This window comes from Berghia stephanieae, chromosome 5 (genome assembly GCF_034508935.2).
Source record: "Berghia stephanieae isolate SIO BIC M18660-M18661 chromosome 5, UCSD_Bste_1.3, whole genome shotgun sequence".
In the NCBI taxonomy this organism is placed as follows: Eukaryota; Metazoa; Mollusca; class Gastropoda; order Nudibranchia; family Aeolidiidae; genus Berghia; species Berghia stephanieae.
The window spans coordinates 18,360,308-18,383,540 of record NC_088364.1 but is presented as its reverse complement, the minus strand read 5'-3'; the positions used below and the strand labels follow the sequence as shown (position 1 = coordinate 18,383,540).

The 23,233-nt window shown below is 35.1% G+C and overlaps 2 protein-coding genes, 1 long non-coding RNA gene and 1 other non-coding gene across 6 annotated transcripts; 2 read left to right on the top strand and 2 right to left on the bottom strand.

Annotated features, from left to right (window-relative positions):
• Nucleotides 1–4,046: 4,046 nt before the first annotated feature.
• Nucleotides 4,047–12,012, bottom strand: LOC144972536 (protein BUD31 homolog). The gene is made up of 4 exons (XM_078913862.1): nucleotides 11,877–12,012; nucleotides 9,178–9,300; nucleotides 6,585–6,751; nucleotides 4,047–4,679 (listed from the first exon to the last, which is right to left on the bottom strand). Exons 1-4 carry the CDS (start codon nucleotides 11,968–11,970, stop codon nucleotides 4,629–4,631), a joined length of 435 nt encoding a protein of 144 aa, XP_078769988.1. The 5' UTR covers nucleotides 11,971–12,012; the 3' UTR covers nucleotides 4,047–4,628.
• Nucleotides 12,013–12,028: 16 nt separating this feature from the next.
• On the bottom strand, nucleotides 12,029–16,906 carry LOC144972535 (uncharacterized). 2 transcript variants are annotated; one of them, XM_078913861.1, is made up of 3 exons: nucleotides 16,773–16,906; nucleotides 15,710–15,962; nucleotides 12,029–12,155 (listed from the first exon to the last, which is right to left on the bottom strand). In XM_078913861.1, exons 1-3 carry the CDS (start codon nucleotides 16,864–16,866, stop codon nucleotides 12,029–12,031), a joined length of 474 nt encoding a protein of 157 aa, XP_078769987.1. In that variant the 5' UTR covers nucleotides 16,867–16,906. The 2 variants fall into 2 exon arrangements, with proteins under 2 accessions (XP_078769987.1, XP_078769986.1); XM_078913860.1 differs by lacking the exon at nucleotides 12,029–12,155 and having other exon boundaries at nucleotides 15,115–15,962.
• Nucleotides 12,610–16,787, top strand: LOC144972538 (uncharacterized). Of its 2 annotated transcripts, XR_013645373.1 has the most exons (3): nucleotides 12,610–12,987; nucleotides 14,841–15,073; nucleotides 16,516–16,787. It is a non-coding gene; the product is annotated as an uncharacterized LOC144972538 (long non-coding RNA). The 2 variants fall into 2 exon arrangements; XR_013645374.1 differs by lacking the exon at nucleotides 12,610–12,987 and having other exon boundaries at nucleotides 13,748–15,073.
• Nucleotides 16,907–21,825: 4,919 nt separating the features above from the next.
• On the top strand, nucleotides 21,826–21,944 carry LOC144974291 (5S ribosomal RNA). The gene has a single exon (XR_013645695.1). It is a non-coding gene; the product is annotated as a 5S ribosomal RNA (ribosomal RNA).
• The last annotated feature ends 1,289 nt before the right edge of the window (nucleotides 21,945–23,233 follow it).

Here is a 23,233-nt window from a genome sequence, read left to right as displayed (position 1 = left end):
TTTTAAAAGTTATTATTTTTTTCTCTCTGTACTATTATAGTTTTTAGGTACTTTGTAAATATTTGTGCCCTTCATAGCAGGATTCTTTGCTAGTACCTGGATGAGACTTGTAATGTCAAAATAGGCACAATGATTGATTGTTCATAGTATCTTACTCGAACCAATCCCGATTGTCCCACATTTTTTTTTTTGGTCACCTTTAACTTCAAATCTGCAACTTTTCACATATCTAATCTTTTACTTGCGCTGAAATGACACAAAAGTTCACAATTGCCGTAAAACCCCTAAAAACTAACCTTACTAGTAGAATAAAAACATTATCATCATGATCCATTAGATCAATCAATTTAAGACAAATGAAAGACGCTTTTGAAAGAGAGACTCTGTCTTAAATTTAAGTAAAAAATCTATTAAGGCCTTTCGTAAACAATTTCTTTGAGAGGCATTCAACTTTTATTCGTTTTAATCTAAAGTATGCAACTATCCAAACCAACTGATCTTTCCCCTGACGGTTTGAGATTAAAAGAAAAGTATTACTTGCTAAAATTGTTAACAATACACTTTGCAAGAGGTTATGACATAACATGATATTTTCATGATTTAGTCGGGGACATAAAATCATGTATACCTAGTGACTGGATGTTCAAACAAGAGTGTGTTTGGCAACTGATGAGGCGACAAACATTATTTGTCCTTGGGTAAGGCACTTTTCCATCATTACCCCTTTGCTTATGTATGAATGGGGAGAGCCCTCGCTTCACATGCAAAGGGCCGAGATTGATCCCGAATGAAGTTAACATTTTTTTCTGACCCCCCCCCCCCCCCCCCCCCCCCCCCCCCCCCCCCCCCCCCCCCCCCCCCCCCCCCCCCCCCCCCCCCAGTCCAATCAGCAGTGATTGAATAGCAGAGTCTGTTGGATCTGGTGGAAAGTACTTTGCGAATGACTAGCGTCCTATCCGAAGGGCAGCAAGATATTGCTATTGTTTTTTTTTCACATAAAAGACAGGGATAAACTCCGACTCCACGGCTCTACTAGGTATGAAATGGGAAATAGTTCTGTATGGCCTCATGGGAAGATGGACACGATCATATCGCTAACTGTTCACTGTAAAAAAAAAAATAACAATCCCCCAATAAACCCTGGAGCTTTAATCCAATCAATGAATTTGTTTACATAATAATAATAATAATAATAATAATAATAATAATAATAATAATAATAATAATAATAATAATAATGACAATAATAATAATAATAATAATAATAATAATAATAATAATAATAATAATAATAATAATAATAATAATAATAATAATAATGATAATAATAATAATAATAATAATAATAATAATAATGGGGCTTTAGCGGTGGAAGGGTCAATTTAGTAACAATAAAGCTGGAAGGGTCAATTTGACAGATCGCAGGTTGGTTTTCAAGGGAAATAACATCGTCCAGAGGAGCAAAAAAGGGGCACGTAACCTATCTGAGAGCGGTATTTAATCAAGAGAGTTAATCCAGTAAATACATTTGTGCACTAGGAAAGAATTGGTCATGGTCGAGTTATATCCCTTGAATTTAAATTTAAGTCTCCGTGACATTATTATAATGATAATAATAATAACAATACTATTAATAATGATAATGATAAAATAATAATGATAATCAGATCTCAGATCGATATTCTTTTATGAATCCCCCAGCAGTGATTGGGTAGTTGGGCCTGTTAGATCTAATGGAAAGTACTTTGCGATAGACTAATGTCCTATCCAAAAGGTAGCAAGCAATTGCTATTGTCTGTTTCATGCTATAGAAACCGTGATAAACCGGCTCCATGGGCCAAATGGCTCTGAAGAACTACTTTAATAATTATAATAATAATGTTAATGAGTCATGGATACTTTAATTTAAATTCAAGGGATATAACGCAACCATGACAAGTGCACAAATATATTTACTGGATTAACCTCTCTTGATTAAATACCGCTCTCAGATAGGTTACGGGCCCCTTTTTTGCTCCTCTGGAAGAAGTTATTTCCCTTGAAAACCAACCTTTGATCAGTCAAATTGACCCTTCCAGCTTTAGTGTTACTAAATTGACCCTTCTACCACTGAAGAATCCGACTTCCTTTGACAAGATTCCCAGCTCCCAGATTTCAACCTTTGTCTTGACAGGATACCATATCAATTTATCCATTCAGGCTACTGGAGGCGAGATAGTCTCAATGAAACTGGACTTCCACCATGAGAGACCTGGGTTTGAGTCCCATTGTTAGCATATTGTTTTTCCCCTTCTTACAAACTCTTAAGATTTTTTGTGGGGCTGCATTTGTGTTGACGCTTGGGTTATCTCATTCTTTTCTTGAGATAAACTTAAAATTATGTCCATGAGGAAAAATTAATGTAATTCGTTATTTATGAATTAAGGGGTCCCGATAGGTCATCTTAACATGCAAAGGAACCAAGATTAACCATTGGGTAGCTGGCTCTGTTAGATCTTATGGAAAGTACTTTGCGATGGGCTAGCATCCTATCCAAAGTGTGACAAACAATTGCTTTTGTCCATTTCACGCTATAGAAACTGGGATAAACTCCAACCCTGTAGGCCTGAGGATCTGAAGGATTTATCTTATTTTAATATCTTTTCCATGCTATATACTATATACAGTCCTGAAATCTCCTTCCCAACATGTTGCATTGCTGAGCTCCACCAGATGCTTTGCTCCGTCTAGACTGTTTCTGCACCGAGTGAAAAAGCGCAATGCCGCCATATTCAACTTGATACAAGGAGGCCACTTTCAGACACACAAGTATCTTGGCAACACTTTTTACACATAATTATTTTCCGTTCTGTTTGGGTGTCTGAAAACTTTGGAGACTCCTCTTGTGAAAAAATCAGCTAGGTATTTGTCCAGAAACTATTATTGTACAGAAACGAATTTAACAGTTTCAAATAAAAACTAAATAAATATTGTGGAATGTTTTGGATTAAAACTTTTCTTTAACAAATGCAGTAAAAAACAAATTATTCATCATTTTGAAACCATTTTATTTTGTTATTATTGGATGAAGGGATTTGAGCCCAAAACGTTCTGTGTTGATTGTTTTGATGTTTTTTATAAGCTGTTAAATTCGTTTTTGAACAGTACTTTTTACAGTCCACAGAATCTATCATCTAGAAAATATTGTAATGTTCCTTCACAAAGGACATCAGGCCTGATGTTTGTCAGTGCTGATCAATGGCAGGCGGTGGCACAGATAGAAAAGAGGTTGTCTGTGGGCGGTGGCACCTGTTGTTCAATACTGACCAATAGACACCAAGACCTATTGGTCAGTACTGACCTGCAGGTGCTAGCGCCTGGGGGTCAGTACTGACCAATAGCCCTAGCCTTATTTTATTATTGTTTTAAAAAAAAGAAAACGAAGGATAGATGTCTTTTTTTTTTTCTTTCAAAGAGAAGACTGGGATAACCAGGCATATGAAAAACTCTAATCACAGGAGCCCAAGAAAAAAAGAAAAAAGAAAAGAAGACAAAGAGGGATAGTGTGCAAAGGTAGATATCAGTTATCGGAGCAATCCGTCCCTGTGTCAGGCTAAGGTCATCCATAGTCTCACATTGTCACAAACGCTAATCCAGGATCTCCATCAAATGTGTAACAGTATGAATTCTGGATGAACCTGGTACTTAAAATAAAGAATTTTTAGCTTAATTCATAAAACTCAAATCAAAATAAAGATGATAAAATTGACCTTTCTCTATGGGAAAATGGTAGTTTCAAGCCTGCAACCTGGTGCATATCAATTTGTATGCATTTGGAAACTCAGAGGAAAACATTCTTTTTTACTGTAATATGAGCATTGACAATAAACTTGGCAACAAAATCTGAATCCGCTTATGAGCAAGATATGGTTATATAAGCACGTTGTGCTTGATTCGAGGACTGTGTTTATAAATGAGGACTGATGTACTAGATTGACACATCTGGTGACAAATGAGTAAAAGATAGTTTAAAATATAAATAAAAAGAAATGCCATAACATAAAATGGTTGGTTCAACCTTTATTTTTCTCATGTACTCACAATAAATTCATACAAATGTTCTATTTACAAGTCGAATCTTACATTCTTTCTGACCATTTCAACCACTCATGTGGAATAAAATGAAGTTGAAATAAAAAAAAAAGACCAAAAACGCAAACATTCTTTAAAATGGGATTTTTTTTTGAAACAGAGGAAGGTCATGGAACAAACATCCGCACAAATTTTTTCCTACCGAATTGGGCTGTACTTGGAGCGCATTAAATAAAATATTCCCTTCCTACCTCTCTCTCTTCTGCCCCCCCCCCCCCCCCCCCCCCCCTCCATGAGTGGATAGACATCCAAAGAGAAACATGGGGTCCAGCTTCTCCGAAAAACATGAAAAAATGAAGCATTCTGGGCCTCTTTTAAACTCCCTACGAGCATAAGATTTACAATATTGACTAACCAGGTGATACATGACAATGAAATCATTTATTTGTCACAGTTTCATTTCAGTGAAAACCTCTAAACAACATGGAATTGTCATCTACAGTTAATAATACATGAATACAATATTGTCGTTCAATCCTTCATGAGAAGTATCCCTCTTAACCAGAACAGCCTCGACATCCACAGTGAATACATTCCACAATCTTTCCCTGTGAAAACAAATTGTATGAATAAAAATGAAATGATTGAAGGTAAGGTTCAGTAGCATAAAATAAGAACAAAAGTTGGCGTTTCATTATGATTTTTTCCTTTATTAAAACAGAGGCAAAATGAAGAATAAAGAAATATGTTTGGAAACTAAACCAACACACCTGTTCTAAAATAGAGGGCTTATTATGTATAAAATTTTGTACAATTTTGAATTAACTCACTCAACCCTAACACAGACTATATCCGTAGTTTACCAAGGTTACTTTTACCCCATGCCTATTTATTACAGTAGAACATGAAAGTAACGTACTCGGAAATAGCGAGAACTCGGAAATAGCGAGTAAAATCTAAATCCCCGTTTTTTTCCCTTATTTGAGTCAATAAAATTAGCATGAAAGTAGCGAGTATGAAAAAGAGGTCAACTCGGAAATAACGAGCATTTCCTGCCCCAGCCTAGGACTGCGAACGAAGTAAAGCAAAACAAGAGACAATGGCAATTTAAATATTTTTAGCCTCGCCTCTTTTCTCTTCTTATTTTTCGTTACGAGTAATATTACATAGTAGCCTAGTCTGTAGTAGTACATAATAGGCGAAACACATTTGGGTGGGGGTTGGGTTTGTTGCGTGTGTGTATTGGGGGTGGGGGTCAATTATTCACCCAATGTGGTGCCACGCGACGCGCGAGGTAAGCACATGTCAACATGCCTCACTTCGCAGCATCGGTCAGCGAGTAGCATCGTTAACGAACGACACGATCAGCAAGAGAGGGGAGTGTGGAACCATTTCAATGGGTCAGTGATTGAGTGATGCGCTTGCTTACCTCATCAAACATGCCGAGTGCATACAAACACTCGCGCACACACACACTTCTATGTTCTTGTTTTTTTTTCTAGTCATGATTTTACTTGAAAAAAAACACAAAAACACAAAAAACAACAAAAAACCAAGCATTCTGCCACTTCTGTGAAGAAATTGAAATAGGGTCGATGGCTTTTACTCGAATTACACACTGAGGGGAATAACCAGCAATATTATAACCTTTCCTGGCAACTTGGGAATAGCGAGAACTCGGAAATAGCGAGTAATCAGGAGTGGACCCCTCGAACTCGCTATTTCCGAGTTCTACTGTACATCTTTATGAGACAAATTTAGGTATAGTATCAAAGCTAATGTTTTAAATTTTTACATATTAATGGTAGTCGAATAAAACTAGACCTCTCTCTATGCACATGCTCATTTTTTATATATATATATTTTTTCCAATTATGAAAAGTAGCAAAATTATCTAGGATTGAGTGAGTTAATTACGGTCAATTTACAACACCTCCTGTATCCTATAATTGTTAGATTTGATTTAGTGCTGCCGAAATGAGAATGACATTCATTGCCAGCTTAAACCAAAATTTGAGGGACTATTTAATGCAATGGAATCTGCATTACGTCAACACTCAGGAACTCATTTTACACTTGAATACGTTGAGAAAATATGAGTAAAGTGCCATTTCCAAGGACAAATATGCGCAGCTCATAGTGGGACTTAAACCCAGGATCCTCCGATCCAAGGGTGAGTGCCATACCACTAGACCACATAGATGACAAAGTCAACACCTCTTTTTGGTCATAAATTTTCTGTTCTAAGTGTTATCCACAGATATGGGTAAAGTCAACCTTGCATAACCAACCAATCTTTCTGGTCTGGTGGATTTGATTTTATCAGGATTTCACTCTATAGAGAATCAGAAAAAAATCAAGGGGGGTCGCTAAAAAGTGTTTTCATTGTAAAACACTTGTTAATAATGATAATCATAGAAAAAAAAAAGTCTTATTCCAAATTATTTCTGGTTTATAAAAATATCTTTTTAGTCTTTAAGTCAAGTGGGTTCCACTGTAAGAAGAAAACTTACCGACTCCAATTTGGATCGAGGAACACGACAAATACAATTAGCTCCAAAATTTGTATCCCTGACTTGAATACATCTCAAACAACAAAGGCTCTCATACCCTTGCTTCTTCCATTTTGCAATCAGATTCTTGTCTGCAATATTCTCTTTCAGACAGTACTCATATAACTCTGGACATTATAAAAGAGGAAAAAATAAAACTGATTGAATAATAACGTTTTGGGTAAGCAAAACACATCAATATATTTGGTAGTGACTTTCAAAACCCAGTAGGTCACATCCAGATAGAAATGAATTGGAATCTATTGGAATCCTTAAATTCACCAGAGAAAATTTGTGAAGTTTCAAAACAATCAATGCATTATTCTATGAGGCCAACAAGACACATATTTTCCTCTTTAAGGTCACTAAATAAATTACAAAAAATCGCAGTGTTATCCGAATAATGAAAATGTGACTTATCAGGTTAGAAAATCACCTACTCATATATCTATGATTGTCTACAAAGTACGATTCAAATATTTAAAAAAAAAAAAAAGACTTCTGAGGCATCTTTCTCTCTATTTGTGTTCATTGTTGTGTGTGTTTTCAAAGTGGAAACAAGTCTGTAAAAATTACCCAAAAAAAAAACAAAACAAAAAAATACATGAGAAAACATTTTAAAAATCATGATGATTGTAAATATACTTTCTATGCTATCAAAAATTGAAGCTGATTTCAATTCAACCATATGCAATTTGATATACGGAATTCATTTCAAACCACATAGTAAGCCTGAGTCTATCATTATCTACAAGAACATTTTGAAAACTTGGTTAAATGCTATAGTCTACTATTTTGTAATGTCAAAAACAACTGTACCAAATTATAAGTTTTCATCATATTACTTACTATGAGAAACATGTCATAAAAATAAAATTTAAAACAGTCTAAACTGCAAATCAAGGGACTTGATTTTGGCTTATTAAAGTAAGTTATGTCATGAACTGAACAATTTCACCTTGTGCCCGTAGAGTGATTATTAAATAATGATATATTTTTGTGTGATTGAAGTGTATTACAGCAAACTCGAATATGTAAAGACCTTGCTATTCTCTAACCATGTAATTGTTGGTTTTGACAAAATTTTACAGGAGAGACAAACAAAAATTTATGCAAAGCAATATCTGTAATGTGCTAAAGATGTGCTTTTTATACTGCGCCTAAGAGTTCCAAATAAGTAGGGGATTACCTGAAAGGCATTCTGAACATAAGGGAATGACACTGTCAATATGCAAATCCCTTCCCCGTCATGGAAAAAGAAAATTTTTGGCTATATAAAAAATAAATGATAGAAATCCTTATTGAGTTATGATGGAATGAGTATTCAGAGTTTGCTATCAGTAACACACAAACACACATAAATAGATACAAGCAAATAGTAAAAGCATTTCCAACACCTCAAATTCTTTCCGTTTCATCTGTCAATAAATTAGCAATTTTTCCTATTTTAAGTAAAATATAATTGTTTTCCTTGCAATATTTGTGTAAAATTGGATTGTTTCACCATGGTACTGGATAGCTAGCTTATAATAAACCAACTAGTTATAAACTTAAAATGCTTTAAAGATTTTGTGGTTTAAAAAAACATGTTACGAACTGTCTTTTTTCAAGGACTATCAGAGAAAGGAAGAGCCTCCCACCAGAAATTTTAGAAGCTGAGAACAGTGACAATTTCAGCAAAACATTACAAATCTATTTATTATGAAGTTCATTGTAACAGATAGGAAGAATAAATCATAAATTGTGTAAACATCTGTAGGGATGGGCAAAGTGCATTTTGCATATTACGACACTGATCTTGAACTTGAACCAAAAATAAATTTATGATATCAGGTAAATCTGATTTTAATATATTAAAACTGAAATTCAGACAAAAAATCCAGCTATTTTGCTCCTGATAAATCATAGATAAATATCATAAAAGAAAACAAAACAACTGTATATTAATTTGTTTAAAAATAACCTAAAGTAGAATGAACTAAAGTTTACTCCAGTTACTGTGGCATTTTATATCTTTATTTTTTTCGATTGAACTGTGATTGTGGCAATGATATTGTATTGAAAAGATGCCTAGAGCTGTTTTTATATGGAACAGGCTTGGTACAAATTATTTACATTATTACTATTATCGTTTAAACAGACAGCAGTACCATGGTCTATTATGCTGGTTTTAAGTAAAACGCTCTCTGCCAGGTTTAACATACCAAGCTACCCCGTCAATGCATCATGGACAGAATGGTCACAAAAAAACCCCAACTGTGCCAGTGACAGATGCTGGTCACCTTGCATGTGAGGAAAGTGAGCTACCAGGACCTCTTGCAACAGGATATTGAAAATTTATACTCTATGATAAACATAGACAAATAAGTCTGAAATATTCTCACCCTGCACCCGGAATTATTGAAAATGTTGACGGCCAGGAAATTGAAAAACATAAACAGAATTGGTACAAAACTGGGAGGTCGACCTCTTATGAGATGACACAGGAAGTAAGTAATGATAAACAATTATCATATGGAAACCCCAGTTGAAAACCTATTAACGTGTAGCTTACCTCTGCTGATAGCTTTTCTTCTGTAAAAGAGATCATAAATGTATCGAGACTTCTGGTGATGGATACGGAATATTGGCCACAATGCTTCAACCTTACGTTTGCCTTCATGGGGATCAGTCTCAGCTGAAAGAAAGAAAGGAAACAAAAACAAATTAGAAAGCTGTATCTAAGAACTGAATAATTTCAAATGTAACTTTTAAAATTAATTCAGAATTAGACGTCTATTCAGTATCAGTAATCAGGTTAGGCATGCTTTTTTTTCTTTTTTTTTTTTGTGGAGAAAGTAAGCATATTGATGCATCTTCAAATCTTGACCACTTAACCGTTTTAAAGGGTAGGATTTCATTTTAATGATTTAATTTTTTTTATGGTCTGTTATGGAAGATGGTAATCATTGGCTATTTTGCGTGGCAAATGTGGCACTTCACTATTGCTTCCTGTGGCTAGGTAGTCTGATTCCAGCCTGTAGACAGGTGCCGATTAGCCATTGGAAAAGTGAAGCACTAGTTTGGGTTCAAATTTGAATAACACAATTTCCCATAATCACTGTTGCATTATTTTTCACAGTATATATATGAATGGTTCTGGTATCATTTTAAAGAGCAGAGATTACGCTTTCATTTAATTAGAAATCAATGTGATTACATTATGTCAAAAATCATGATTTGATAAAAATTGCGCCATTTTAAAACTTTTGTAATTTTGTTAAAAATTGAGGTAGCAAAAAAATAAAAGAATATGCATCTCTAGATAATTCATTTATCTATGTCTATGTCAAATTTCATCCAGATTGAAGGCAGCGCAGTATGTTTAATTCTGGCCACAAGTGACCAACCCTCTTTTCTCTATGCTTTTAAGTCCAGTTTCAATCAGTAGCCATCTTATCGAGATGCTGTCCTGTGGGGGGGGGGGGATTCTCAGTCACAGATTTTGAACTTTTTGCAATCGTAAATTTTACTCGTAAATTTTGAAAAATCATCATAACGTTGAAACCGTTTATCCTAGATCTAGGCACTTGCAAGAATTTTTCAAAATAGTGGTATCGGTATTAATTTAGCGTAGAAAAATAAAGGGGAGTGAAACATTTACTAAAGTGAAAAAATTATCGCTCTATCTCAACTAGTTAAAAAGTTATGACCTTTTATGTGGTGAAAAATCTCTATAGAAGCTTAATAGGAAAATATGTGACCAAAACACAGCAACCCAATGGATAATCAAGTATAATTCAGAAACGGCTTCAGATACAACTTTGAAATTTTTACATGTGGTAATTCAACATCTCTGTAATTCATTGCAAACAGAAAAATAATCATTTATTGAGAGAGAAAGGTATAGTTTAGAGCTGAAACAGCTGAAATCAAGGGAAAATAGATCACGACATGCAAATGAATGACCTATTGGAATTTTGGAAAAGTCGACAATTAAATATTTATTCACATGTAGATAGACCAAATACACCACTGAATCGGCGTCATTTAGTTGTTCACTTTGAACTTTTCAAAATGAAAATAGACCTCATAAAAGCAGAGATATGGACTGATGAATGTTTGAGGTGGAGTATTAGTGTTTAAAATAGTCGAAAATAGGTGATTTTAAAAACTTCCGCTCCCCCGTTCCCCTAAATTGGACAGACGTCCGTCAAAGGATGAAAAACGTCAAAATCAACAGTGAAAAATCAATCGGAAAAAAAAAGGAAGAGAATTGTAAATTATAAAATGAATGCATGGACATGAAAACGCCAATTAATAGAATAATTTAAAACAAAAATAACTTCCATAAATGGAATATTTTGTAAGATATAAAGATGTAAAGTTTTGATGTGGATTGACGAAGTTATCTCTCAAACCTAGCAGACGACAGGAAGTGAATCAGTATAAGAAAATGGCAGCTTCTGTAAACAATCGAGGCCAATTACTGTTTTTTGGGGAGCTCTAACTTTTGAGTGCAAACATATTTTGCTCTGAAATTTTTAGAGAAGCTACTTTAATATGTATCTCAGAAGGACTTGTTTTTATTAAGAAGGACCATCTCTGGTTTAAAAGTTATAAGCGTTTAAACACATATACTCTCTTTACGCAAAGATTTATCAAAATCATGATATAGGAAGATAATAATATTAGCATCATTGTATGCAGAATTTTATGCCCTTTCCAATGATATATAATACATGATATTTCATTCCACTGAGAAAGAAGAATGAGCATTTTAAAATCACTCCTAAATTTTTTCCCCTCAAAAACGGAAACAGAAATCCTCGTCTGTTTTCAACTCGCGAGAGCTACTTCTTGCAAGTGCCTACTAGATCTAAAAGTAAAAGGAAGGTGCCATATTAAATGATTTTTGAAGGCCCACCTGACTATGTAAAAAATAATTATAATTTAATTTTAATTTTTGAAAAAATATCAAACTGCCTACTGTGGCACGAAAAATAACAACACCGAACACCATTCTAGATATCGCTTTTCTAATTCTAATGAGAGACAGCATCTCGTCCTCGGTCATTGGGTTATCGTTAATTTCAAATTTAAATCAATGTTATTCACACAGATTAAGAGTCACACAGAGAGGCCTTCCGTAAGTTCCTCTCGTCACCCAGAACCAAATCATTTAGGTCCATGCTCAGCACTGATCACTGATCATTCATTCAGATCATGCTGAGCCACTGAGCCAGCTTTCCTGCATTTTAGACTTACACTTACCCTCTCTCATTTTTTGATCAAGCTCATCTATCGTTGGCTCAATCAGTTCCCAGCCATCAGGAGGCGGCTTCTTACTTCTTTTCACTTTTGGCATGGTTATAAAACAGTCACTAAATCAAATATATATATGATTAAATGTATATTTCTCTCGACTACACAATTCCGTCACCAAAACGTTTGATTTCTCTCACTTGAAAGGTAAATAGTCGAAGAAGAATCCAGAGTAACGTCCCTTGTCTCATGAAGCGTTTCCTTTCATTATTTTTTTGGAAGGGTTCCCTTAAAAATAAACGGGTAGTGCAGGGGGAATTAACCACAAGATATGAAGTGAGTAGAAAAGTGCCAGAAGACAATAGAGAATAAAAAATTTTTTCGCGGCGGTGGTGGGGTTTGAACCTGCGACCCTATTGGTACGACAACTCCGCCTGGCAGGTGAGAGCGTGGCTCTACCGTGTGAGCTATCCACGAACACAAAAATATTCGTTTCAAACCCAAAGTCATTTCTAGATCCCTCTCTCACCCACTTCTTGAGATCGCCGATTCGTTCACCACCTTCGCGAAATAATTTTGACCAGCAGTTAAGCTTAATAGCCAATATTCTCATCACAAACATATAACATAGAAACGATTGAGACATTGAGTATGCTCCGGTGTATGGGGTGAATTTTTAATTCAGAAAAGTGAGTGGAGCAGGCACTTATGTTGGTAACAACAAGATATGAAGTGAGTAGAAAAGTGCCAGAAGACAATAGAGAATAAAAATTTTTTAATTAACCGCGCCTCTTGACCTTGACCCCCTTTTGACGACGGTCATGACACGGATTCGGTCATTCATGTTGGTTTCTTTCTATATCTTACACTATCACGATGGCAGTCAGCGAGCTCCCTGAGGATATTTCTCAAAATTATTTACTATATTTGACATCCTGGCAAAAAAACACGAGAGGAAGCTTTTTGCCTATAAAAGTATGTTAAAATATTTAAAAAGGAGAACGAAATTTTTGATGTTTTTGCTTCTGTTTATCGAAGCCAACCGAAGAGCGAGAAGCCCCACGACGTGAGTTTTGAGGGAAAAGAAGGCAGTGGATGCCTACTGCTCATACAAAGCAGGGTAAGTGTTCAATTTTAGCTGAGTTTCATTTTTAAAACTACTGTTTAAAGTTACAATCGATTTCTATTTTTCTATGCATCGTCCTCTTCTGCACTGTGTAAATTATCACGACGCTAGACAAGTCATCTCATCGGTCAGTCAGTCATGTGGTTGTGAAACAAGATTAATTTCAATGAAATGTTAAATGTTAGGTGACGTATATCTTTTTCATCTTGGTCTTCATGAATTCAGTTTTGTAGAAAGCGTTACTACATAAAAAAGTGGTGGGGATGGGAGTTAAGCGAACGTAAGTAAAGGGAGAACAAAAGAGTTGTACTGTCATGTGTAGGCGAGTTAGAGTTGTGTTTTATGTGTGCCCCCTGTTGTTTGCATTGGCTCAGTAGAGCATCCGCTCAATCCGATTATTTAAAAAATATCTATATATATCTTGTTTTATTGATAGAAATAAACAAACTTAAGTGCCCTTATTAATTTTTTTAAATCACCGGTATACGATTATCAGAATTACTAGTACTAAGTTCATGATGACAATGATCACTAAAGTCTATTTTTACAAATTTAATCTAATTTTAATTTGCATCACATTAAGTTGCCTCTCTCAGTTTATGAGTGCCAAAATGATGGGAAAGTATTTCATTTTTACATCGATTCCATAATTTCTTGCATTATTTAGTCTCACAAATATCTATTACTATTGTTATCATTCTTATTATGATCATATCATTATCATCATTATTATTTTTTTTTTATTAGCATCTTTAGTGTATCAATGACTATGATTTGATGCCCAGTTAAGGAATTTTAGTTTTCTCTAAAGTTCTTTCCACCATAATTTTTCAACTGCTTCTCTAGGCAGTTGGCCCTAAATAAATATCATTTCAGTCTTTCTGAGTTAATCATTTCAGGGATTTGGTACAGAGAACTTTAATTAGATTAAGAAATGAAAGAAAAAAAAGGAAACATGCTTTTTATTATATTTATATTTATAAAACGCAAACATAAAATTTGTGGACTGGGCCATCAGGTAAAATATGATGCTTTAGAGTTAGAGACCAATTATTATTTATGCTATTTCAAGGGAATCAATTACTAAGTCAGTTGAGCTATGCGGGAAATTAAAATAGTAATATTTGTGACTCACCGCCTGAGAAAATATGTTGGGAGTGCGTTTGTAGATGCAAAGAATTGAATTTATTTACAAAAATTTTGTTAAAAATTATTGGCGCAGCATCCACTAAACGTGCTCAAAGCGCTTTACAATGGGTTCTGGGCCAACAGCAACAATTAACATTTAGGACAGGTCATGACGCCTGTTAGGCAATATTACATTTTTTGTTTCGGACAGAGACACCCTGTTAACGGCCAGGTACTCATTTTACACCTGAGTACGGTGAGAGAATGTGAGTAACAAGCCTTTTCCAAGGACTCAACTATGTGCTGAGTGAGGCTCGAACCCAGGACCTTCCAATCCAAAAGCGAGTGTCATACCACAAGACCACATAGCCGCACGAAAAAATATGAGACTTGGATTAGATTAATTTTTAATTGCGGAGAGTGAATGTAGTTTATTGATTTATTGTAGAGTAATTATCTAAATTTTAAATATTTTTGATTATTTTAACTTTAAATTCACTTTCTAGCATCATTTTACCTCGAATACCCTTTGTCAAGTGTGATCCATTAGCTCGATTTGGCATAATATTTTTTAATTCAACTTAAAAAGGTGGTTAGCCATCCTATACACCATTTTAAAAATAATATGACTCATCATCTAAATATGTGATATAATTTTCATTCCGAGCAGGTTTTACAAACAAGTGTTGTTTTCATTTGTTTTTAAATTTTACTTGCAGCATATCTGGTGAATGTTCCCATGTTGTTGCAGTAATCCTTACACTGAAGAATTGGCTGCAAGCTGGATTACAAGATATACCTACAGATCCAAGCTGCACACAAGCCTTCCACAACAATGGAGTAAACCTTGTGGCCCAAGAACTGATCCCGAGCCCATTACCTCCATGGTTATTCCCAAGCCATGTAGGAATGTAAAGCTGCGACCAGTCATGGCAGCTATTGAGAACAGCAGGTAATATAATGCATTCAAATCATTGGGACAAAACAATCTGCATTGTTACAAGGGTAGATTGTTTGATTTTAGGGGATTTACAGCACTTGCGACACAATTAAATCATTTGAGTGCCAGATGATACGGGGAGAAGTTGTAGATCTGAAGTTGAAAGTATCAAAGGAAAAGCAAGACAAAGCGATATGGTTCGAAGGGGGAACAGAAGATCCCATGAACAATATACTGATGTGCCTACTTTGGCATTGTTAAAAGGCTTATAGTCTGGATTCAATAGACTTTGATTTTTTAAGGCCTTGGGCCTGTTTGTCTTTATCTCTATACCATCAAGAAAAACTAGTGTGTCCGGAAAATCTTTTAAAAATTGTTGTAGCATGTTATTCTTAATGGTGTCACGATCGGGCCATACTGGCAAACTGTCAAGCCTGAAATACAAGTAATTGATCCATGCCCTAAATAGACATCCTGCACCATTTCTTGATATTTTAAATAAATTGGCAAGATGCAAGAAAGTGTAATTTTGACGCAATTTCATCATAACAAGTAAAAATTGATCTATAATGGGCAAGCAACATGTTGCTTTCATTTGTGTTGATATGGTAAATTACAAAGATGAATATTTTTACAAAATCTTCATACACGAAACCAGTGTAACTCTTTACAGCTTCTTTCGGTCCGTGATGGTGCAGGTGTTCAATGGTCAGTGAGTGACTGCATTTATCTGCGTCCGTTTTGGGTTTTTTTGACAACAGCAGCCTCTTAAGTTCCTCTCCTTTTAATAATTCTTGGGCGTGAAGTCTCTTAGACTCCTTCAGTTGTTGCTTAAGCAAAAAGACTTCTTCTTTCAGTGATAAGTTCTCTGCAACCACTGCTAACAGTGTCATGTTAGAATCTGAAATAAAATGAAATTATTTTTGCAATTAGTTGTCCAGCAGAGACTAAATCAACAAACTGTAATTAATCTGGGTAAGAATATTGAATCTATTGAGACCACCCACTTTTACTTTTACCCACTTACAATGTCTGGAATTGCATTAACAGTACTATCCAGTTAGAAGTTTGTTTTTTCTCTGTCATAGGTATTCTATGTATGAACAGTGTTTTATTTATGTCCAGCTACATAGAGACTGGTAGCCTGCATATCTAATACCCAACATTTTGGATATGCAGATTAAGACTCTGACACCTGTACATCTATGCCTTTTTTAAAAAGGTAGATGCAAGTCAAGAGGAAGGGAATTGAAGAAAACATTTATGTTTCTATTCTAATGGGCCCGAGAAAAGTATTTTAAATAGAAATTGCTCAAGGCAGCAAGTTGTTTGACTCCAGACAATCTATGTTTTTTTTCAGGCGGTTAAAATAAATTTATCACATGTTCATAAAATCATTGATTTTTTAAAAATATTCTTATTCTTTTCATGCTTTCTTTTTTTTTATTTCCTAGGCTCCTCTCATTGGTGAGAAGACTGTGTCATCTGAAACTTCTATCAGTTGTTGGGATTTGGCACTTCCATGTCTGATAAATTTTGATCCTCCAGAGAGCGTGGTGAAATATAGTCATGAGTGGCAGGATGTATCTAATCAGCACTTCGGATGCCCAAAATCTTGAACATTCAACTGTTCAACAGGCTCACTGTGCTCTTTCCACATAGTAAAAATTATACAATTTGTCATTTCTTTTATGTGTTATTAAAGTCATACCTAAATTTGGAATAACCCTTTGTTCATTTTCCTTGTTATCCCTTAGTTCATTTTCTTTGTTTTCAGTCTCCCTGTTGACCACTTCAGTATCCATAGGTTCTGGTGCGGATCCATTTTCGGGATTGGTTGCTTCAAAATTAGTGTTCTTTCATGACCGTCTCTGAAAAAGAACAAAATGTAAACGTTTCTGACATTGATGTGTTTATGCACTTTATGGTCTTGTGGTAAGACTATCCACCAGGTGGGGGTACATTTAGTATGTAGACCAGACATGACGACAATAAGGCGCTATGACTATCTTGTAAGATTACCATCCAGGTAGTTTTATTTTATAAGTGTTGTTATGTGGTCTGGAGTAGGTCATACACCTTTGGACCAAAAGGTCTGGGTTCGCATCCCGAGTGGTGTAAAGTTGAGCCCTTGGAAAGGCTCTTTACTCACATTTTCTCACCTTATGTGGGTGTAAAATGAGTAACTGGTCAACAGCGTTGTCACTGTCCAAAAAAAAAAGTGCAATATCGCCAAAGTGTCGTGTCTCATCCTACATGTTGAGTGTTGCTGTCGACCCCTTGTAAAGCGTTTTTGGCATGTTTAGTGGAGATTGCTGTTTATAAAAGATCCAGGTTTTTATTTATGATAAGAAAAAGTAAGTAAAGAGCTTTTTTCCAAGGACCCAACTTATTGCACAGACAGTCACAGAGGGACTCAAACAAGTCAGAATGTCATACCCCGAGATCTCAAAGCTAAACATAAGACAAGAAGCAAATAAATGCTAAATTTACTCCTTGGGTGGGGTTCCTGGCCTTCCATAGTGGGCAGGTACATACTGTGTCTTCTACTTCTATCCCCGTATATCTGTTTTCCAACTTGCATTCTGTCTTTGTCTTGGAATGAGATTACATACATACTTGGTTTTATCCTGGCTGGGAGGGAAACAGTCAAATGCATAGTTATTGTTTTGGGAGATGATATTTTTTTCCTTGTAAATCTTCTCTCTGTTAAAATAATCTGTTCTGTGCTTCTTTTTTTTTTTTACATATAATTATGTGGTTCCGATAGCTCAGTTGGTAAAGCACTCGCTTTACATGCAAAGGGAACTGGTTCGATTCTGGACCCATGTCTCTTGTTCACACAGTGGTGGCTGGTCTGTTAGGCCTTGAGTCTTGAGGAAAGTACTTTGTGATAAACTAGCAGCATCCCACCAGAAGGATGACATGCACTGTAAAAACTGGAGTAATAAAATCTGGCTACATTGGTCCTATGGCTCTGAAAAAAAAAAGACTACTTTTCCTTTTCTCAATTTTGGGGGTCGTGGAAATTTTATTTTTCAACCTGATCATCAAAATCAGACACATTGATCAACACTCACTATCACCCTTGATAATTTCAAACAGTAAAGCAGGGTTCAACTCATTTACCTAAACCTGCTACTGCTATCTGATTTGTTGAATTCAGGAAACAAATGTCATTATTAATAAGAAAACACACTGAGAATTTAAAAGCCCATAGCCACATGAGATAACGGTCAAAAACTCACCCTGATACCATTCCCTGATCAGAATCCCTCACCCTCAGAGGTTAAAGCCGACGTTTGCTTGGTGTTAATTTTGTTCTTGACTTTGGATATTGAGTTCCAATCGATAACTTGACTGAGCAAGTTCAGGATCGGGGAATCTTTTAGTCGGCTCACCATCTTTGAAATGCTGCAATTTAAGTTGGAAAGATAAAATGAAATTATTTGATTTGACAGCATCAGTAAAACATGTATCTTCTCTTGTTTTCTTGTTATTATTAGAAGAATAACAACAGTAACATCTACTGTCAATGTCTCCCACACTATTATCACTGTACAGTGAATATAGCCTTCCACACCATTATAGTGAATATAGTCTCCAACACTATTATCACCGTACGGTGAATATAGCCTTCTAACCATTATATTGAATATAGTCTCCCACACTTTTATCACCGTACAGTGAATATAACCTTCCACACTATTCTCACCGTACGGTGAAAATCGTCCACCAAGAGATATTACCGTACGGTGAAAATAGTCTCCCACACACCGTCAGGCTATTATCACCGTACGGTAAATAAGAGATAAAGATCGTATCTACTTGTCTTAAACTGTACTAATAAATGAACGGCTCAAATAAAGTATTCTATAAGTCTCTAAGATCGTTCTACTTACTTCTACAATGTTGATTTTGATTAAGACCAACTGGCCGGGAGTCAACTCTAAAAGTCAACGTGAAAAGTGAAAGAGAGAAATGATGTTTACCGAAAGAATCATAAAACAAACTCTGGCAAAAAAAAATTAAAAAATCAATTTTAATATGATAATGATTGATATAAACTGTGTTGAATATCAACTTACCTTAGAACAAATGTAACGGTTCTTGTTGATCTTCGCTAAATTCAGCTGATTGTGAGGGCGAGCGCAAGCCCTGATCCATCGCTTGCATCGAGGTTTGTCGATCCACGGCTTGATAAAAGGAAAAAATCGTACGCCTCCCGATCTCTCCGGATATCAACTGTCGCTGTCACAAAGGCCCCATTGACAATTTTTACCCATATTTTCTTTAATTTAAAGAATTCTGCATCAGGCTTAGTCTAAGACTACACAGCCATTACTATTGTTTATAAACAACCACCTAGCCATGTCCGAATGCCATATCCGGGTCAGGGCTCTGAGGGTGTGTCACGAATCTCGTGTTTTGATTGGTTAAAAATCTACTGGTTAATTGGGTTCCCTTTCATTCTCGCGTTTCAATCCCGTTTTCTAAAAACAAAATTTAACGCTCTCTTTTTATGAAGTTGTCATTAAAATGATTGTAAAATTATAAAAGCCCGAACGAGATTTTATTCCATAAACACCGTCAGAAAAAATAAGGCTGCGGTTATTCAGAGTCGACTCTGAATAACTGTCTACGGTTATTCAGAGTCGACTCTGAATAACTGTCTACGGTTATTCAGAGTCGGGGAGTCCACTCTGAATAACTGTAGACAGTTAACTCTGAATAACTGTCTACAGTTATTCAGAGTCGGGGAGTCGACTCTGAATAACTGTAGACAGTTATGAGTGATGAACTTCCAGTTACCAACCACACGGTTTTTCTGGGTTTTTTTTTTCTTCTCTCCCACCTCTGTTTAACCCGACGGGAAAAAATCGTTTTACTTTTTGGTATTTTCTTGTCTCTTCTGTCATGGCAGTTTTTTTTTTGCATCGGTGATTTGCATTGCGGCCGCAAAATTTGCAATTTTTGCAAATTGTCGAGATTTTGAAAAAAAAAAAAAAATTTAAATATAGTGGGGGCCGCGGATTTCTGGGATTTGTTTTTTGTCATGTCAAACATTTTCTGCTCAGTGGTAGTTCAGGGGGGAAAAAACAATAATATGCGTTCTATCATTTTTGACACCTCTGCTCAGTTGCATGAATTTTGGTGACACTCCTTTATTTATGACGTTAGTCTAGACACGCTGGCGCCAAATGTCAAAGGCAGCACAAGACCCATGGTGGCCATGAATGAGAAGATGATCGAAAGGGAAGGGAGTGGAGCAAATGGGTGTAAATATTTGTGTACTTTTTAGCTGTAACATTCATTTGGCGATTTTATAAGGTTTATAAGCGTGTCTTTTTTTTTCTTCCTTTTAAAGTTTTGATTTGTTTTTTTTTGATTGTTCTGAATTTGTTAATAGAATTCATTACAACTTGTGTCTAATTATAAAACAATTTAAAAAAAAAATCAATTCATTAATTCTCTCTCTCTCAGCCACCCTTCTATCTTCATATTATGTTTATAGATATCATGTGGTAATAGAGAGATAATAAGTTAGGCTGATCGATTTAAGAAATGATTGTTTATAAGCTAATTTAAATTTGCTTTGTTGATGGAATATGTTTTGCAATTGATTAAAGATTCTTATTTATAAGCGACTGAAGTTGAAAAATCGCCAAGTTTTAAGAATTTGGCACTAAAATTGCCAAAGTCACAAAATAACCGTAGTAAACTGGTATCAAATTGAAAGAAACTCATCTCGCAAGAACTCAACTCGATAATTCGATAGGCTACTCGGCTCTAAATATCTGTACACATGGTTATCCAGGGTCGACTCTGAATAACCATCTACAGTTATCCAAAGTCGACTCTGAATAACTGCCTACAGTTATCCAGAGTCGACTCTGAATAACCACTTCGAAAAATAATTTGTAATATGAATTTAAAAATTACGCCTTTTTAGATACCTACCGCCGTCTAGGCATTCCATGACAATATAGATAATCCCCCAAACAGGATGTCTGATGTCAACAGGAATCACCGTTTTTCAGTCTTGCCCAAGGAAAAAGATGAAAGTGCCTGAAGCGGGGCTCGAACCCGAAACCTTCCGGATCACAGTGCAATGCTTTAACCACTTGGCCACTTTGCCCCCTTGTAATATGAATAGATAAATAAAATTATCTTAAATATTAATTCTTATGGGAAATCTGTCTTTAAATTTCATCTGGAGAAAAGGCCGAGATAATCCAGGCGTTAGCCGTAATGAAACACTAACGACTCGCAAGATTCTAGCAAGAAATGAAGTGAGTAGGAAAGTAGGAAGACAATAGATAATAAAAATTTCGCGGCGGCGATGGGGGCTCGAACTTTACTGGTACGACAACTCCTCCTGGCCGGGAAGAGCGTGGCTCTAGTGTCTGAATGTCTGAGCTATCCACCACTCCAAGAAAAGTGGTTTCAAACTCTATGACTCTATGTCTATCTTGAGCGGCTCTCTCCGACTTCTTGGGGCCATGGGTTCAAAACACACACAAACGTCGCGAAGTTTGTTAGTCAGCATTTAAGACATGCCCTTACACAGAGAACGTTGACTCATGCCGCTTTCAAGATAGCCCATCGCCATATTAAATTCTCCAGTAATGACAAATTGTGCAACAGACGAATACAACACGCTATTTCAACTAACAATATTAGACATTTCTAAACTATATTCATCATTAGTGTTATAGTGTTTTAATATTACGGTATATAAAATTCTATTTCCGTCAGTTGTTGTCTACGACCATACTACGTTGAAAATACCGGTTCTCGTCCGATCACCGAAGTCAAGCAACGTCAGGCGTGGTTAGTACTTAGATGGGTGACCGCTTGGGAACCCCACGTGTTGTAGACATCCTTTTTTTTTTTTTAATTTATCTATTTTACATTTTTATTACATTTTTACAAATTTTATTCGTTTTTTTAAAAATTGTTATTTAAATTTTATTTTTTCTAGTAGTAGTAGTGATAATAATAATAATAATAATAATAATAATAATAATAATAATAGTAGTAGTAGTCGTCGTCGTCGTCGTAGTAGTAGTAGTAGTAGTAGCAGTAGTAGTAATAGTAGTAGTAATTTATTAAATTAATAATATAAGGTGTTGCTATTGGTTCTTGGTTGTATATTTTTACATGTTTGTACATTTGCATATATATATATATATATATATATATATATATATATATATATATATATATATATATATATATATATATATATATATATATATATATATATATATAATATATATGTAATATATTGTCGCCATAGATTCTCAACTTTGTGTTTATACATTTTGATGCATGCCACGTCTTAAACGAATTTCCATTTTTAAAAAAATGAAATTAAGTATATATTATGATTATTATTATGATTATTATTATTATTATTATTATTAGTAGTAGTAGTAGTAGTAGTAGTAGTAGTAGTAGTAGTATAGTAGTAGCAGAGTAGTAGTAGTAGTAGTAGTAGTAGTAGTAGTAGTATAGTAGTAGTAGTAGTAGTAGTAGTCACTAGTAGTAGTATCTTATATCTATAAAAACAAAGACAACACGTCACCTTTATTCATTTTTGCCACATGGTGTTCGAATTTTTAACGCGCAACTGTGATTTGAATTAAATACTATCTTATAAATACACACACACACGTTCGTACTAAAGGACAGAGGTATGGACTATCTCAATTTATCAAATTAATATATATAAAGTGTTGCTTTTGGTTCTTGGTTGTATATTTTTACATTTTTGTGCAATTGCATATCTATATGTATACATTGTCGCCATAGATTTTCAACTTTGTGTTCATATATTTTTATGCATGCCATGTCTGTAAACGAATTGACATTTTTTTTTTTTGGGGGGGGGGGGATGATTTAAGTATATATTATTATTATTATTATTAGTAGTAGTAATAGTAGTAGTAGTAGTAGTAGTAGTAGTAGTAGTAGTAGTAGTAGTAGTAGTAGTAGTAGTAGTAGTAGTAGTAGTAGTAGTAGTAAATAGTAGTAATAGTAGTAGTATAGTAGTATAGTAGTAGTAGTAGTAGTAGTAGTAGTAGTAGTAGTAGTAGTAGTAGTAGTAGTAGTAGTAGTAGTAGTAGTAGTAGTAGTAGTAGTAGTAGTAGTAGTAGTAGTAGGACC